This window comes from Phytophthora cinnamomi (assembly GCF_018691715.1).
Source record: "Phytophthora cinnamomi strain GKB4 chromosome Unknown Contig3, whole genome shotgun sequence".
Taxonomy (NCBI): domain Eukaryota; phylum Oomycota; class Peronosporomycetes; order Peronosporales; family Peronosporaceae; genus Phytophthora; species Phytophthora cinnamomi.
In genome coordinates, this window is record NW_027150936.1 from 913,260 (window position 1) to 930,073 (window position 16,814).

The 16,814-nt window shown below is 50.2% G+C and overlaps 4 protein-coding genes across 4 annotated transcripts; 3 read left to right on the forward strand and 1 right to left on the reverse strand.

Annotated features, from left to right (window-relative positions):
- Positions 1 to 3,247: 3,247 nt before the first annotated feature.
- IUM83_09213 (uncharacterized protein) lies at positions 3,248 to 5,042 on the forward strand (the record flags this gene model as incomplete). The annotated part of the gene is made up of 2 exons (XM_067933639.1): positions 3,248 to 4,856; positions 4,954 to 5,042. The coding sequence occupies 2 exons, from the start codon at positions 3,248 to 3,250 to the stop codon at positions 5,040 to 5,042; spliced, it is 1,698 nt and encodes a 565-aa protein (XP_067799964.1).
- Positions 5,043 to 9,522: 4,480 nt separating this feature from the next.
- Positions 9,523 to 9,831, reverse strand: IUM83_09214 (uncharacterized protein; the record flags this gene model as incomplete). The annotated part of the gene is made up of 1 exon (XM_067933640.1): positions 9,523 to 9,831. One exon carries the CDS (start codon positions 9,829 to 9,831, stop codon positions 9,523 to 9,525), a length of 309 nt encoding a protein of 102 aa, XP_067799958.1.
- Positions 9,832 to 13,163: 3,332 nt separating this feature from the next.
- Positions 13,164 to 13,672, forward strand: IUM83_09215 (Inorganic phosphate transporter family; the record flags this gene model as incomplete). The annotated part of the gene is made up of 2 exons (XM_067933641.1): positions 13,164 to 13,412; positions 13,511 to 13,672. 2 exons carry the CDS (start codon positions 13,164 to 13,166, stop codon positions 13,670 to 13,672), a joined length of 411 nt encoding a protein of 136 aa, XP_067799959.1.
- A 1,176-nt stretch (positions 13,673 to 14,848) lies between these two features.
- On the forward strand, positions 14,849 to 15,931 carry IUM83_09216 (BZIP transcription factor; the record flags this gene model as incomplete). Its single annotated transcript, XM_067933642.1, has 1 exon — positions 14,849 to 15,931. The coding sequence occupies one exon, from the start codon at positions 14,849 to 14,851 to the stop codon at positions 15,929 to 15,931; it is 1,083 nt and encodes a 360-aa protein (XP_067799839.1).
- Between the last annotated feature and the right edge of the window lie 883 nt (positions 15,932 to 16,814).

Below are 16,814 nucleotides of genomic sequence, written 5' to 3' on the forward strand. Positions count from 1 at the left end.
GACTCCCCATCGACTTTGCGGACTTCTTCTGAGGCGCGCTCATCGTTGAATGAGCGCGGATTTCTTCTCCAAACGCGGAGAATTGACGAATGGTCAATTCAGAGATTGACGTGGGGGACCCCGCGCGTCTAACCTTAAGGGGTGGGGGTGGGGGGTAACGGGATTACACGCACAAGTGGCTACAAGCCACTTGTGAGTAAACAGTTTTAACAGATTTAGGAGGAAGATCAATTTACAAATAATACAGTTCTCATTTTACCTAAACAAAGTCACTTGGAGTCTTTATTTGATTTATATTATACTTGTGTACTCAAGTATAATTAACGCAAGATATTACTAAGTACTTACGCTTCCTCATACACGTAGCGCAACGTGTAAGCTAAAGTAGTGAGTCAAGTTAGACCCACTACATCCTCGCATTGTCTACCAGACGGTAGCGTGAGCTAAGAGTTTGTTAGGTGGTTTGATCCCGAAGCCCTCTCAGGCCACGAGAACTCACTGCGTACTATTTCAGAGTTTGTAGTCAACCCACGTTTTTATAACAATTTCGCGGTACTCGACACAGATACCTCAACAGATACCGCTGAGAAACTTAGGCATCTTCATTTTTTTGTTCTTAGAGGGTATAGATAAGCCAAGCGTAATTTGGTATTACACTGTACAATAGCTGCTGCATTTTAGAGCAATGGTATCGGCGCTTACTTCCATCCACGCCTCATCAATCTAGTCCATCGCTTGTCGTTGCTCAACGTGGTTAACGCTCTTACCAGGAGGTGCTCGCTCGGGCCGTCGACGGGTGAATGCGTACATACTTATGTGCACCTCCCTAACATGATTTAATATCATATTCGGAAGTATTAGCTAATCGCGTACCGAAGTTTATCAGCGGTATCTGTAATTGAATAGCTCCTGCATGAGGACGGATTACAATTGACGAGATACGTGTAGTGACCCGAGCAACGCATTCGTAGCTGAGTTAGGGAGTTTGACTCGATACAATCCGATAAACACATGTAGTACATGTAATTACTTCGAAACAATATTGCATGACAGAAATACATCAATTTCTCTACCCCCTAGTTCTCAATGCTTTATTTTTTTATCTGAGACCACGGCAAACGAAATATCACTTATAAATCTAAGTACGAATCGGCTGTTTCGCACGCTATTTTAAAGCAGGATATCCCCGCTTTCCAATGTGCCATACTACGTCTAATTTAGACATGTTCGAGAGGAGAACCATCGCGATGAAAAACGTATCCCCGGTGTGGTCGCCAAAATCGTTATTTTCTGTGCATATTCCACTCTAAAATTATCTGTAGATTCCGCTGGTGCAATCAGTTTTAGCTAATTCAGGCTGCAAGTGCTTCAAAAGGTTGATTTGTGGCGCACACAGGATTGTCGGTGGTGGTGGTGGGGGGTATATATTGATTTTTTTTTAAGATTGAGATATGGCAATACGTAACAAATTGATTCATTGGCACATTAGCAACATTTTAACTACCCTGAACTTGTTAAACTATTCTCATCAAGCTCAGCCGACTTCTGTAACGGGGTTACACACAAGTGACAATAGTCAGCTGTGCATGACAACGGTCACAAGTGATAACAGTCAGTTGTGCATGACAACGGTCACAAGTGACAACAGTCAGTTGTGCATGACAACGATCACAATTGACAACTGTCACTTGTGCTTGACAACAGTCACTAATGGTTCTAACAGACAGATATCTGTTAGAAGATAGATACTTCCTCACATTGGTGTAAGTTACACCAATGGATACACCAGAATGAGTGGCCTGCATATAACCGATAATCCTATTGGTAGAACACAGCATATTTCTACCAATCAGAGACGTACATGTCAACGGGTCAGCCGCTGTCAACCCCTTTCATAGATGATAAACAGTTTTAACAGATTGGGGAGGAAGATCAATTTACAACAATACAGTTCTCATTTACCTTAAACTAGATACTTGGAGTCTTCATTTGATTTATATTATACTTGTGGAGTCAAGTATAATTATTAATAAAATTCCTACGCTTCCTCATACACGTGGCGCACGTGTAAGCTAAAGTAGTGTGCCAAAGTAGGCCCACTACAAATTCCGCTTCTTTGGGATATGAGCCTTCGTTGTAGAGACTCCAGCGGTGTTTGACTTACCTCTGCGGTGCTGATTTTCCTTCGCGGCGATTGCCAAGCCAGAATGGTACTCTCGACGAACGGTTTTGGCAGATTTTGCATCTTCGCGCTGTTGCTCGCTTGGCTTTGCGTAGATTGGGTCGTCTTTGAATTCATCAGGCACGTACGGGCGAATGTTGTTGTACATCTGGTAAATCTTTTCCCCGTTAGGAGGTGGCGGAATCGAAATCTCAACGTGCTCTGTCATCATCGAGGTCACCTTTTCTTTTGACGTCAGGACGCCGTCAATTTTTCGCAACTATTTTTTCTGCACGACTTCTTCTTTTGCGCCCTTTCGACACCCCACCACGCCAGGCGTAGATGCATCCATGACGAAGATCTGGACTTGCTGGACCCCCTCCAGCTTCTTGTATAACTCAGTGAGGACCGGTTTGTAGCTTTTGAACATATAACTACCACGAGTCGCGATTCGGGCGCTCATCGCTGGATCCTCCGGCAACGGACTGCGATCTCCGTTACAGACGAACTTTGCGCCCTCTGAGATAGTGCGGTTGTATGGCTGTCTAAGCGACTTCATTCGACGAGGTGGAATGTTGGCACGGGGAAAGGTGCAATAAGACGGCTGTCGATACGATTTTTAATTCGGATGATGAGGATAGTGATATAGGGAGTGTGTGGCGCTGAGAATCTATCAAACACAGCCAGCGAGTCGCTGACGTCAGGCTGCAACTCATCCTGGGTACAGGCCGCGACCCGAAGTCAGGAAGCGATCCGAAGCCTTGGTGTCCAGCACGATGGCTGGATTTCAAGATGAGTCGTTAGACTTCAAGGTTCGGGGCTGGACAAGGGTGAGGGGCTGGAGCTCAAGGTGGGTGACTGGATCACAAGACGCCAAGGTACCCAGTAGGTCCACTAAGGCACTGGCAGCAGTGTGCGCTGGAGTAGCTAGCGCCGCTTTCATGTTTTGCATTGCCATCAGAATTCAATTTGCTTTCTCAAGCGCATTGGTCGTCATAAAGTTAACTTTGGCGAGTGCCAAGTCTCCAGCTGGACCAAGAATCGACCGGGGGCCGCTCTACAAGTGGACGAAGACTCAAGCCACGGATGCCGAGTTTCCGCGTCGACACAGATGGGGACGTCGAGATGACGATCCCTCCGCCCGTGTACGAGCTGATCAGTGCACCTGAGCTCGCTGCATGGGACCAAGAATCGCTCGTCAAGTGGCTGCGAGAGCGCCGCCGCTACCGCGAGGCGATCGAGGAGCGCTGCCGCATCAGTCAAGAACCAGTGGACTCAGTGCTGCGGAGTGTACGCGCTTCTGTGAAGCCCAAGTTGCTCGACTACTTGGCCCGCTATGTGTTCCGACAAGATCAAGACGCACTAGGTGACCAAGAGATCATGAACAAGATCACGGAGCGAGTCGCTGAGGTCATGAACGGGCACATCCCGGACATCTTTGGCTTTTTCAAGAGCCACCTGAAGATGGATTTGAAGGAGCAAGACGTGGAGGCAAGAGTCGTCAAGTATTTCGTCGACTTCGACCAGCTCATTGAGGAGCATGGGTTTGCATCCATGTTGGCGGCGGGTAGCAAGGACAGATCCGACTACCGTGACCGCATGAAGAATCGATGCAAGTTGATCATCGAGAATGTGTCGCCTGCCATGCTGAAGACTGAGATCAAGCGGTTGGTCTCGCTCCAGCATCGTGAAGCTAAGACGGACGACATTGCTTTGCATCAGCTGATCCTCGCTCGCGCCAAAATGCAGCAGCGGTACCATCTGATGGACCGGGAGGAGAAGGCAGAACGCAAACCAAGTGTGAAGCCGGACGGAGGCAGAGCAGCGCCCAAGACGGACGCCAAGAGGGTGGAGCCGAAGCCGGACAACACCAAGACAGCGGGCAGTAAGCCAAATGCGGGCAGCTCGGGGAAGTCCCACCTGCCGCCACGAGATGGTTGCCTATATTGCAAGGGACCTCATCTTGTCCGGGTTTGCCCGACTGCTACTGAGGAGCAGAAGCAGCAGTGCTACCAGCGTCTACGTGAGTCAAAGATAGCCAAGGTCAAGGCCGCTCGTGTGCGTCACACTCCAGGTCATCACCAGGTGGTGATCAACGATGTCGTGGAGCTGCCGTACCGGCCGGATACAGGATCGGAGGTGAACGTCCTGCCGGCGAGTGCTATTCGGGACCTGGAGGCATGTGGATCACCAGTGGCAACAGTCGAGATGGAGATGCCAGTGTTCCTGGAACGCGTGGGAGGAGATCTCCTTGCTTGCAAGAAGTGCTGTGATGTGAGCATCATGCTCGGCACTGCAGCTGGCCCTGTCCATCTTCGCAAGGTTCACTGTGTTATCGTCGAAGACGATGAAGAGGAGTTTTTGTTGGGAAACCCCACCCTGTTGTCACTTGGCATCGATGTTGATCGCCAGATGGAACAGTTGGCGAGTGGAGGTGCGCTCAATGGTGATGATGGTGATGATATTCGCGGTGATCCTGACATCGGCCATGACGTGGAGGACGAGACTACTGAGTTTGTCAACGACTTGATCAGGAAGGCTGGCGAAAGTGGTTTCCCGGAGGATTTGATGGCACCACTACGGCGTATAGTCATGGACTACAAGGATGTGTGGCGTTCGCGTCTAGGGGATGATGAACCTGCGCGTGTTGCACCATACCGCGTGACGCTGAAGGAGGGAAGTCAGCCGATACGCTGTAAGCCTCGCCGTTATTCGCCGCTTGCCAGCTCCTACACCAGCAACTACATGAAGGAGCTGGTGGCGTGTGGGTACGTGTACCCAAACAACGGCAGTCGCTGGTCTAGTGCGGTCGTTCCAGTACAGAAGGCTGGCGGTGAAGAATTTCGGGTCACCTCCGATTTTCGTCGACTTAACAGCATGACGGTGCCGATAGCAGCAAGCATTCCAAACCTGTCCGTAGTCTCAAGCCGCGTGAAGGGGCCAAGGCTATTGGCAAGTTTGACATGTTCAGGGATTCTGGCAACTGCCGTTGCATGAAGACAGTCGTGAGTGCTTCAGTATCCAAACTGACCAAGGGGTGTTCACGCCCACGCGTGTTCCTCAGGGAGGAGTCGACTCTGCGCTGCACTTCCAGTCGACCATGCAAGAAGCATTTGCTGACCTAATCAATGACCATTTGCTCGTGTTCGTGGATGATATTATTCTGTTCGCTTCAACCTTTGAGGAATATCTGGAAGTCCTCGAGAAGTTTTTCGCACGCCTGCGAGAGCTTAACCTGAAGCTGAACGTGAAAAAGAGCAGCATCTACGAGCAAAAGGTTAGTTGGTGCGGCAAGGTTATTGATGGAAGTGGAGTGACGCACGACCCGGCTCGTGTTGAATCGTTGGTCTCGTTACCGCTTCCGCTTAATGCTGCTGAGCTTCAACGCTTCCTGTGTGCTGCAAACTGGCTAAGAGACTCTGTCGTGGATTATGGACGGGCGGTGTCCCCTTTGCAGGCCAAGTTTGATGCGGTGATGCAGGGACTGAGTCGGCGTAAACGCCAAGCTGCTAGCGTGGCTATTTCGTGGAGTGAAGAAGAAGTCAAGCTTTACAAAGCCTTCTTGCAGCGACTTGCAAGCTCGGCCACGCTCTCGTTTCCGGATGAAGATGCCGTAGTGTGCCTCAACTCGGATGCTTCGGCCAATGGGTGGGCTGTCATCCTCACGCAAGTGAAAAATTGGGAGGAGGGCATCCCAATTCATGAGCAGAGTCACGAGCTGCTGGTGTGCAAGGGTGGTTCTTTCAAAGGATCACAGCTGCATTGGTCCGTAGTGGAGAAAGAAGCATATCCAGTGGTCTACGCAGCAACGGAGCTCGAGTATTTACTTCATCGACCACTTGGATACCGTATTTTTACTGACCATGCCAACCTGATCCAGATATTTTGCCCGGACAGTGATCTGAAGAAGCATGTTCGAGGTAAATTACAGCGCTGGGCGATGAAGCTCTCTGGAACTCGCTATTTAATTGAGCATGTCAATGGCGAGGATAATCATTGGGCGGATTTGGTGTCGAGGTGGCCAGTACGTGAGGATCTCCAATATGTCAATGGCAAGGTCTGGATTCCTCGGCAGGCGAAGGATTTGCTGACGAGAGTACTAGTTGTGGCTCATTGTGGTATCCAAGCACACCGAGGCATCCAGGTGATGTTAAACCACCTGCAGGGTTCGTACGCCATTGACAATGCGCGCGAAGTGGTGACGAGATTTGTCAACGGCTGTCTCCTCTGCAAGCATATCAAAGGCGGAAAGCTGATTCAGCGTCCATGGTCGGAGACAGAAACAGCTACCAAGAGGAATGAAGTGCTGCACATGGACTATATCTCGATGGGGGACAGCTACGGGAGTACGAAGTACGTTCTCGTTCTCAAAGACGAGTTGACTCACTTCTGCGAGCTGATCGCCTGTGATTCTTCAACCAGTGATGTCGCTGTTACTGCGATATTGGATTGGCACAAACGGTTTGGTCTTCCGGCCAAGTGGGTCTCAGACAATGGGAGCCATTTCAAGAGTCTAGTGATGGACGAATTGGCCACTCGACTACGTGGAATGCAAAGTTTCGTGCCCGTATATTCGCCGTGGATCAATGGTACGGTGGAACGCATCAACCGGGACCTATTGCAAGTTGTTCGTGCGTTATTGCTGGAATTGGGATTGGACACGCGCAGTTGGGAGTTTCTGCTACCTGTTGTGCAAGCCAATTTGAATCAGAGTGCTGTTGCGTCACTTGGCAACAAGGCGCCACTGGAGCTCTTCACGGGTCTGCCCGTCACGACTCCATTAGACACCTGTTTGATTCCTGAGGCTGCGCCGCCATTGCATCACATAGATCTGGGCAACGTGGAAGAATCTCTCAGCCGACTCCGTGACAGTCTTCATGTGATGCACATGGAAGTGGTTGATCGCAAAGAGAGGCGTCGACTCTATCAACAAGCGCAAAAGAAAGGAGAAATTTGCAATTTCGGTGCCGGCGATTTCGTCCTATGGTCTCGTGTGGACGCACGTCTCGAGAGTGGCAAGCTCCTAGTCCGGTGGGTCGGACCTTTTCAAGTGGAGGAGGTCAAGTCGCATTCGTTCATGATACGTCACCTGTTGACGCGCGCTGTCCATGAAGTTCACGGATCGCGCCTGAAATTCTACCATGATCCCAGTCTTGACATGTCGGAAGAGCTGGTAGAACACATTGCACAACAAGGAATTGTACTTGGAGTGGAAGCCATTCTCCAACACCGTTTCAACGAGGTCTCAGAACAACACGAGTTGGTGATTTCGTGGATGGGACTCGAGTCCATTGAAGACTCCTGGGAGCCCTTAGCAGTGATGTTGGCAGACATTCCGACCAAAGTGAAGGAGTATGTTGCGCTGCAGAACGACACACAGCTTTGCACTCTGTGTGGTCTGCAGAACGACACACAGCTTTGCACTCTGTGTGGTCTGCAGAACGAGTCACAACAGTAACAGGTATCGTCAATCCTGCTGGACTGTGTTTTGGTGGGCGGTGTGGCGCTGAGAATCTATCAAACACAGCCAGCGAGTCGCTGACGTCAGGCTGCAACTCATCCTGGGTACAGGCCGCGACCCGAAGTCAGGAAGCGATCCGAAGCCTTGGTGTCCAGCACGATGGCTGGATTTCAAGATGAGTCGTTAGACTTCAAGGTTCGGGGCTGGACAAGGGTGAGGGGCTGGAGCTCAAGGTGGGTGACTGGATCACAAGACGCCAAGGTACCCAGTAGGTCCACTAAGGCACTGGCAGCAGTGTGCGCTGGAGTAGCTAGCGCCGCTTTCATGTTTTGCATTGCCATCAGAATTCAATTTGCTTTCTCAAGCGCATTGGTCGTCATAGAGTGACGACATCGAAAACGCACTGACGCAGTTAAGCACCGAGTGTTAGCTCTCTGGGATAATTCCGTAGGCTAGCGTCAACATCGGGACCCGTGCGTTTGATCAGATAAGAGCCTTTTTTGAACGCTGGAACCGTTCCGGTTAAAATAATATTTCTGTCACCCACGGCAATCACCAGTGGCTTTCATACCTACTACGTCGTACCAGAATAATTTCCGGCACAACGACAACACATTACTGTTTCCCTCGCGCAGTAGTAGGATAGGACGACGCAAATGTGGCGAACAAGATTGCATCAGCAGTAATGTATGGTGGCATCACACAAAGTGATATCTACTACATGGGATGTTGGCTTCCGCACCCTGGTGGATGATCTCTCGAAGTGCTATCCAAATGAACGCGATATACTATACGTGTGACGGGGCCACACAAGCACCTTGCACAGCGGAAGTGTGCTAACGAGAGTATACAACTCTCAGTGAACGGCAGTTCACGTGTCCCTGGCCTAAGGGGACGGATTGATCAGAAGTACGGTAGATCTAAGACTGAGTGCATTTATAGGTTAGTACAGATTTGGCCTGCATACAAATCCGAAGTTCCCTATAGTTTATCCTATATAAAATGTATCAGTTGTCTCTGAAGCCTGTTGGGTCACTACTCAGGGGAGTGACCTTACGTAATCATCCTTGAATAGTGCCAGGGTCACTATTCCATGTAACCCCGTTACAATACAGTATTGTGCGTCAATAAAGGACGCCTGATTATATACCTTCCGAAAGTATATAATTGTTTATTGAATATATACTTCATATTTGCTGAAAAGTCCCGAATGATTCCAACAGTGCTGTATCGTCGCAGGACTAACCTGACTCCAGGCCGTCTCGTACCACAATTAGGGAAGTAGGTCGACTTTGTATGGATTATCTACTCCTTCTCCTAAGCGATCCGAAGCAAGGAGCATTTTCTGCGATAGTACTTGCCACTTGATACAATGGATAATGCCTTGTTCCATCGGTTGCACGTTGGCCGTGGCGTTTGGCGGCAACTTCTCCACTCGCACATTGTGGAGGATTCGACCCGTTTCATCGTGAGATGAAGCGTTATCTACCACTGGTAGACTACCAGTATGGTGTGTGGCCTGATTATTTTGCTCGTCCCCAGTCCTGGACCGCGAACCGAACCTATTAAGTATCACATGCTATTAATTGTATGCCCGTTCCTTATCGACGCACAATACTGTACACGTATATGCTAGCTCCTGTCGCTTCGTCACCTCTCTTTAACCCCCAAGTCCGGCTGTTTGGACGAGGGAGAATGGGAAAATGGCGATTGGTTAGATTTTGGATGTTACCTGTGCTACCTCTCTCTCAAACCAGCAGAAGTGGATTGCACCCACGTTCTCATGCAACCACTTCTCCAGTTCAACGGGTTACCCTGGCGTCTCATTCTTCCGCTAGTTTCTCACACCCGTGATCTCACCGTTATTTAACCCGTGACGGATCTGGATTCCAAAACGGACTTACTTGGCTGTCACTAGGCTGCTAACCCACCCCGGGTGTTCCTTCTTGTAGAACTTCGTGTACTTGTACCACATTTTGTACAGGCTAAATAGTTTGTCATTGCCCTCCGTCGCCTGGCGCAGCGAGGACTTGTCAGCTTCCGTCGCTCTCGCAAACTTGTGGTTCAGATTAAAGAATCTGAACATATCATCGGGATCTTTCTGCTGCTTGTTCATAATGGCGAAGTCTCTAGTGAGAAAGGCCTTTTCCCCTTTCTTGACTAGGGCTCCCACTTGCTCAAGCTCATTTCCCTCCCCCGGGAGCGACATGGACCGAGTCAGCTTCTGTAACGGAACCTTCTCAGACGAAACGGACTTTGATCGGGTCAATTTTGCCGCCATCCAGCCGCTTTCTCCGACAAGGTACCGGGCAACCCTCTCTCTTCGTCGTTCAAGTAGTCATTTTGGTCGTCACTATCAGCATCAGCAACCTTGCCGGTTCTCAAAAACCTGCCAGCCTTACCATGGATCGAAACAGCATCGGTCGAACGGACGATTTCCGCGGCAGTCGCCTCGGAGACTGCCACATCGGCGTTGATGGAGGCGGAGACGACATTAGAGTCGGCAAGGAGGGTGGTTACAGCAACCAGCAGGATAAATCGAAACTGCGTCGCGGCTTGAACTTCAGCACTCGGGGTCTTGACTGGAAATTGCGAAGTGAACTCTAAGCCGATTGGTGTCGTCTAGCTGGCTCCATGCTTCTCAATGCCCGATAGGCGTACGAACGACGTAGAAAAACCGTCTGGGAAAAAGTTACATATGTACTGTAGCTTAACCCTTTGACTACCAGCCAGCTGGAGTGATTTATAGGTCCATAGGGACCCATGAGAGGTCTAATCGCAAGATGCGATTGGCCAAAACTAAAAGCTACGAGACGACGGCAAAGCACTGTACAACCTAACAGGTCTCCATGGACCTGTAAAATGCATTACCGCACGAGCCACAAACAGTTCGTGTGACCTGCCATAATTGTTTTCTCGTCTAGCTAGCAGCCCCGCCTCCCATTCGTGGACAAAAGAACTTCGATGCGTTGTTCAATGTAGCCGACGACGACACGTGAGACTGGGAGACCGACACGGACCCTGGCCTGGAAGGGTGCGGAGCAGGTTCTAATGTATACGAGCTAATATTCAAATTCATACATCAGGCAACGCTACAGAATCCTAACCAAACTAGATAAGCTTACAGTGATAGCGTTATAGCAAGCCAATGTGAATGTTACGCAGGATTGCATGTGCAGGAGTGCGAGCGGTTGGCGGATGTAGATTGGAAACTGCTACTACATGGGGTGCTCGGCTAAGCACGCATACTTGGGATAATGCTATAACGAAATGACGCTGAGTCGAGAGCGCGCGGGCTCCGACGCCACCGCTCGGAGGTCAGCATCCTCAGTGGGCTCGCCGTGATGTCCACCCCAAACGGCTCCTACTTCCGTAGACCATTGCCGTTGTAGCGACACTGACCAGGGCGCGACGGCATGTAGCTCGACCTCTCAAACTTTTGATTGGGAGTACCGTGAAGTAAACCACCGTCGCCACGTGTAAAAATTGGTGTTTTTGATTGGTCGTTTTTTTCCCTGTGCGTTGAATTGATTTGCTGGAGCCATAGGTCCAAGGAGACCCGTAAGAAATCTCTGGTAGTGAAAGGGTTAAACGAAAGCTGCTATTGTGAGTCTCCAAGCTTGGCCGGGGCGATTGGATGAATAACCCGATTGGATGATTGGATGAACCAATAGCACCACTAATCACTTGCAGTTGTTCGTTTCTGCACACAATCATCTGAGACGATGCATATCTACTAATACGAATGATGCTTGACACGTGGCGCGGTGCATCGCAATATACTTGATTTGGGTAAGTAAGCAATCTTGGGCTGGGGTGGCCCGCTCTTAGCACGGGCCTGACTCCTCACCACTAGCCTCCAGAATAATGACCTTCTCCCGCGTTGCAGGCACCCTGAGCTAACAAAGAGACCACCTACAGGTGCGTAAAGATCTCCACTTTCTGGGGGCTAAGGAATTATCGGACGATAAGACCCCGGGGCGGAGTTACATGCCTCCAAGTTCGGGAACTCCTCGACAATGGATTGATAGTAAGAATCGACCGCTGCCCTTTTAAGACGGAGCACGTAGCCACTAATCACTACACTGTATCACAAAGGTGCTCTAAACCACGCAGTCATATGGAGGAGCTTCAGTGCAGTTTACGAAATGTACTGTTCAGCTCTTAATTGTTACGGTCAACTAATCTTACTGCCTATCGGTGATCACAAAATGTGTTTTTTTTACCCTTTCGCGGTAAGAGGGTACAAAAGAGCGCTGTAGGAGATTTTCTGAAACACGGTGGCGTGTACCCCCTCTTAAAGGGCGCTTCCGGTGCCCTTTTACTCAAGTTCAAGCTAGCAAGGTATCGCTACCATCTTTATACAACAACTGAAAAAGGTAATGAGAGTAATCATCATATAATCATTTACTAGTTCTTCTTCGTCCATACGCCTCTTGCAGCCGCTGTATCCCTTTTGGCTGAGTCCGGTCTTTCATCACAACAGCTACTCAATCTATTCCTTAGGTGAAAAGGTAGAAAACCATTTACGCTGATATATCGACTGGCCCAGTAGTATATTTTCAACTGGCGGATATTAATACGGCTGCAGTCGAGAGATGTCGTTTTGGAGTCATGCCGCATTAGAACCGTCGATTTAGTTGTGATCACGTAGCACGTCGACACGCGCGTGAACGAATCATTTTCGCTGGCTGTTGCATCTTGGTCGGGGTCGCGAGGCTTAGACATACCCATTGGAAATACCGTATTCCCTTCCTAACCCAATACACCCTGTTTTCGTGTTGTACCGGTAAACGGAAGTTTTTATGGCCAGGTTACAGTAATGGAGCTCGAGCGGCTCGATTTACGCGCGTCATACGATAACGGCTCGTTCTTCCTCCACGTACCGACATAGAATATGCTCGTCGTAGAACGTCGCTGTTGCATTGGTCCTGACGCCCCGCATTTCTAGCCCGAACTTCTCTGTGATCGTGTTGATTTCCTCATTGTCGCTAGCGTTTTGACCCTTGTAGTTGTGCTATCGGCGCCGTCACGCATCGTCCGCCACATCAAACGGCATGATGATTCACTTGCATTCCATTCGCGTTGTCTCCAGTTTAAGTGTCCGAAAAGAGGGATCCAAGGACTGTCTCGGTCTCGCGATACGAGGCATCCACACCAGCTACATGTAGAAGCAAGGCTCGGAATCAGAAAATAAAATAAGTGGACACGTAAAATAACTGAAATAATATATTTTACTGATGCTAGTAATCAGTATTTCTAAAGTTCTAAATTGTTAATGTAATTCGTGCATCGGAAATATTTGTAATACATTCATCTTGTGTTATCACTTGGCATTTACCATGCCCCAACGCCTAAGCAACGGACCCAGACCCTCTGCGCTGAGCTTCCCCATCGGCCGCTACAAGTGTCGGCTGTGCTCGAAGGACGTGTAAATTGACATCCTCCAGAAATGTTAGGGCAAAATAATCCCGATTCCTGCATGTGCGTCTCTCAGTATCAAGTACAGTAAGCGAAGCTGACGCCCACCTCTCTGCAGAAATGGACAAACTCTCGGTGGACGAGAAGGATGCAATGTTCGTCTTCCGTTATCTTCTGGTGATGGTGGCCACGCTGGAATCGATCGCACGCGGCGCCAACGACACGGCAAATGCAACGGGACCAATTGCAGCCATTTCCAACGTGTACGACAACGGATACGGCGGATCCTCCAACCATGAGACGCCCGTATGGATCATGCCAATCTCTGGCTGCTTGGTGTGCTTGAGCACTATATTCCATGGCGCGCCGGTAATGGAAACCATGGGCAAGCGTTTCTCGCACATGGATATGCATCGGGGTTCGCCATGGAGCTATCGTCGACGGTGACGGTGGTGATCACTGCCCAGCTGAAGCTGGCAGTGTCCACGACGCACTGCCAAGTCGGATTAGTGCTGTTCGTTAGTCTTGTCAACCCCGGCTGGAGGATAATGTCGTTCCTCACAATGGGGAAAATCCTCCTGAGCTGGTTGCTCACGGCGCCCACTGCCGGCGCTGTTGCGGTGCTCTAATCTTCCGCTCCTACCTCCCCAACTAGTTTGCTTCATGCATTTCCACCAGACATAATATACCGAAGTCTGTCACCCGTGGTAATCGGTGGCAGCGTGGACCAGAATCCTAAGCTCGCTTGAGTTGCTTCCGCTTGCTAGGCAGACTACTGCTGCGTTCTAGGTTTGCAGCCACGTGCTGCACACACGGGCTGCCAATCCACAGGCGGGAACTTGCTGCGCTCACTCTTGGCATCGCTCCCTCTTTTACACCTGTCCGGACGTTATACCTGCTTGCGGTTCGAACACACTGAAAGGATGGTGAGCAATGGGATCGCCATCGCTGATGACTTTCGATACATCGCGAAGCCCAACAACTTGTTGAACAAGTGGTTCTCAATGTCCAAAAGGTAGGCCTCCACCAACCATTGTGCCGCAAGCATCTATACCGTACACATGTCAGGACTGGGTGTGGAGGAGGTGATTACGTATCCGGATACTGCTTGTATTACGTAGGCACCCAACGGAGATTTGAGGTTTCACGCACTCACACGTCAGCACAGCTAAACGTTTTGGTTAGTACTGTATGCAACGTGTTGGAATCTGCGCCATCCATGCTAGGAAATATAATTATTGAAAGCCACCGGGTTTGCATCAAGAATTTTTGAAACCGAGCAGGTTTGCGATTAGTATGGACAGCTTGCAGGGCAATGGACTCCTTATATGACACCACTGTCAGCGGCTGAGACCCAGCGTGCAAATACCTTTGTCATCGCATAGTATCATTTACAGTCTACGGCTACTCAAGATAATATGACACTATGCTAGATACTGTACTTGTACCTCACACGCGAAGAGCGACGAGGCAATATTAAAGAGCGGACGCGTGTGCTCACGCTATCCGGTTGGTCATGCTCTGGGTAGGGCTTCCGTTTGAATTCAGTCTATCATATCATATGATATTGAATTCAGTCTGTCATATGGATCGGACTCCCTTTCTGCACATGATCGCTGTTAACACGTATCCTAATCGATTACGACCAGTTTGGGAATCATTGATTATCCGTGCACCAGCGTCTTACTTAGCTGGGCTGAGGTTAGACTTGCGTTGTTCAATCGCTTAGCTGGGCTGAGGTTAGACTTGCGTTGTTCATTTTCCTATTTGACTCAAAATCCACAAAACCACAAGCCCGAACAGCCATGTCCAGCAGCTTCTTCGCCCCGCCGAACCACTACTCGCTCAGTGACGACGTCATTGGTGGTGTCGTGCAGCGTGTCAGCTCCATTCACGGTCGATTCAGTGGCGATGACGAGTACATCAGACCGAAGGAAACGTTCCGTCACCTAGACACAAGCACCTCGATTGGCCATAAGCGCCCGCTCCAACTCGAATCGCTTCCGGAAATGGCCTGGAAGCGCACAACACACAGCATGAGCTCAAACGCTACTGAGGAGGGGGAGCCGCATTCAACTGGACGCGAAATGAAGCTCTCCGCTTCTCGACGCGAGCGATGTCGGATCAACCAGGCGAGGTACAGGCTGAGGCAGCGAAAGCACATGGAAGAGCTTGACAAGAGCATCCGCCAGGTGCAGGAGCAGATCCAGGACCTCGAGACGCGGCGGCAGGACATTCTGCGCTGCACCCCGACGAACGAGAGCGTATGGGTCGTGGCGACGAAGTACTTCCGGTTGTTTCAGTACGGGTTCATGGCGCCCGTGATGGTGCCCGAGTCGTCGTCCTCCAAATCGTCGTCATTTCTTCTCGCAACCACAAAGAACCAGGACCCACTGACGTTGAAGCAATCGAATGTGCAGCTCGAGTTTCTGAATGAGAGCATGGTCCAAGAAGTGACAGACGGCGTCGTATGTGGCGCGAAGGCTTTGATGGAGAACTGGAAGCTCCTGTCGCGTTACCACGGCGACGTGCACTACCAGCTCAAGCGCCTAGAGCAGTTTGGCGAGGACTCTCTTTACGCCGTCACGACAATCAGCGTTCATTTGACTGAGAACACACTGCGCCATGTGTACCCCCACCTGTACGTTGAGCATTCGACACTCGCTGCAAAGTTGCTGAACCAGCGGCTGGTCATGCGCGGAACAGTGCACTTCGATTGGGACAACGCTAGCGGCCGAGTGGTGAGAGTGGAATCCAAGGTGGACGCTCTGACGCCGATGCTGAAACTAGTAGGCAGTCTTGAAAACGTCGCTGCCGTCTTCGAAAAGGCTTTGATGACTCCCGAGGGCAGGTTTACCGCCACCGGTAGTGCTATCCGCAACAAGTAATTAAACTGTAGTTTCATGAGTAAATTTTTAGTCATGCAAAATTGGGCTAAACGCTTGTCATCATTTGTTGCGAGTGTTTGGCAAGCACGTGACCTCCGATGACTGGGCATACAAAGCGAGCATTTCAAGCGTTCGGCTCCCTTCTTGTGCAACGTAGTATCACTGCACAACCACACATTATGCATGCCATGCACCGTGGCGATCGCCGTCATACCCGTGTGAAGACCTCGTCATGGCGTGAAGCGTGCGCTACTCGTCGTATGCGTTGACAGGCCTAGGACTGCTTCGTTCCCAGTTTTCAGTCAAACTTTACGGTAAGCTTCCCGCGCACGTAATTTCTAATGATTGCACAACGGCCAAGCAAAGATATCGAGGCGTCCCAGGTTGCGAGCCGTCACTTACCGAATCGCCGCGACGTGTACAAGTCCTCTCTACGCGCAGCTTTAGCCCGCCATGGTTAGCAGCTTCTTCGTTCCGCCCAACAACAGTTCGTTGAACGACCAAGCGATCGGTGGAGTTGTGTTGCGCGTCGCTCTCGTTCATCGGCGAAGACAGCAGCAACGACTCCTTCGCAGATGAGAAACCATGGAACTTCGATCACGTGCTGCACAAGGTAATTTTCCCTCGACGCAAGATAACGATCTCCGCGTCAAGACGGGAGCGATGCAGGGTCAACCAGGCCAGGTACAGGTTGATACAGCGACAGCACCCAAAAGAGTTCACCACCGAGATTGAAACTTGAAGAAGAGGTTCAAGAGCTGCAAATTGAACACCACATCGCTCGCAAGCACCCATCAGGTCGGAATCGCTAGGGCGTGATGTGGTGGCCGAATACTTTCGACTCTTCAGGCACGAGCATGTACCTCCACGAGCTGAATCAAAT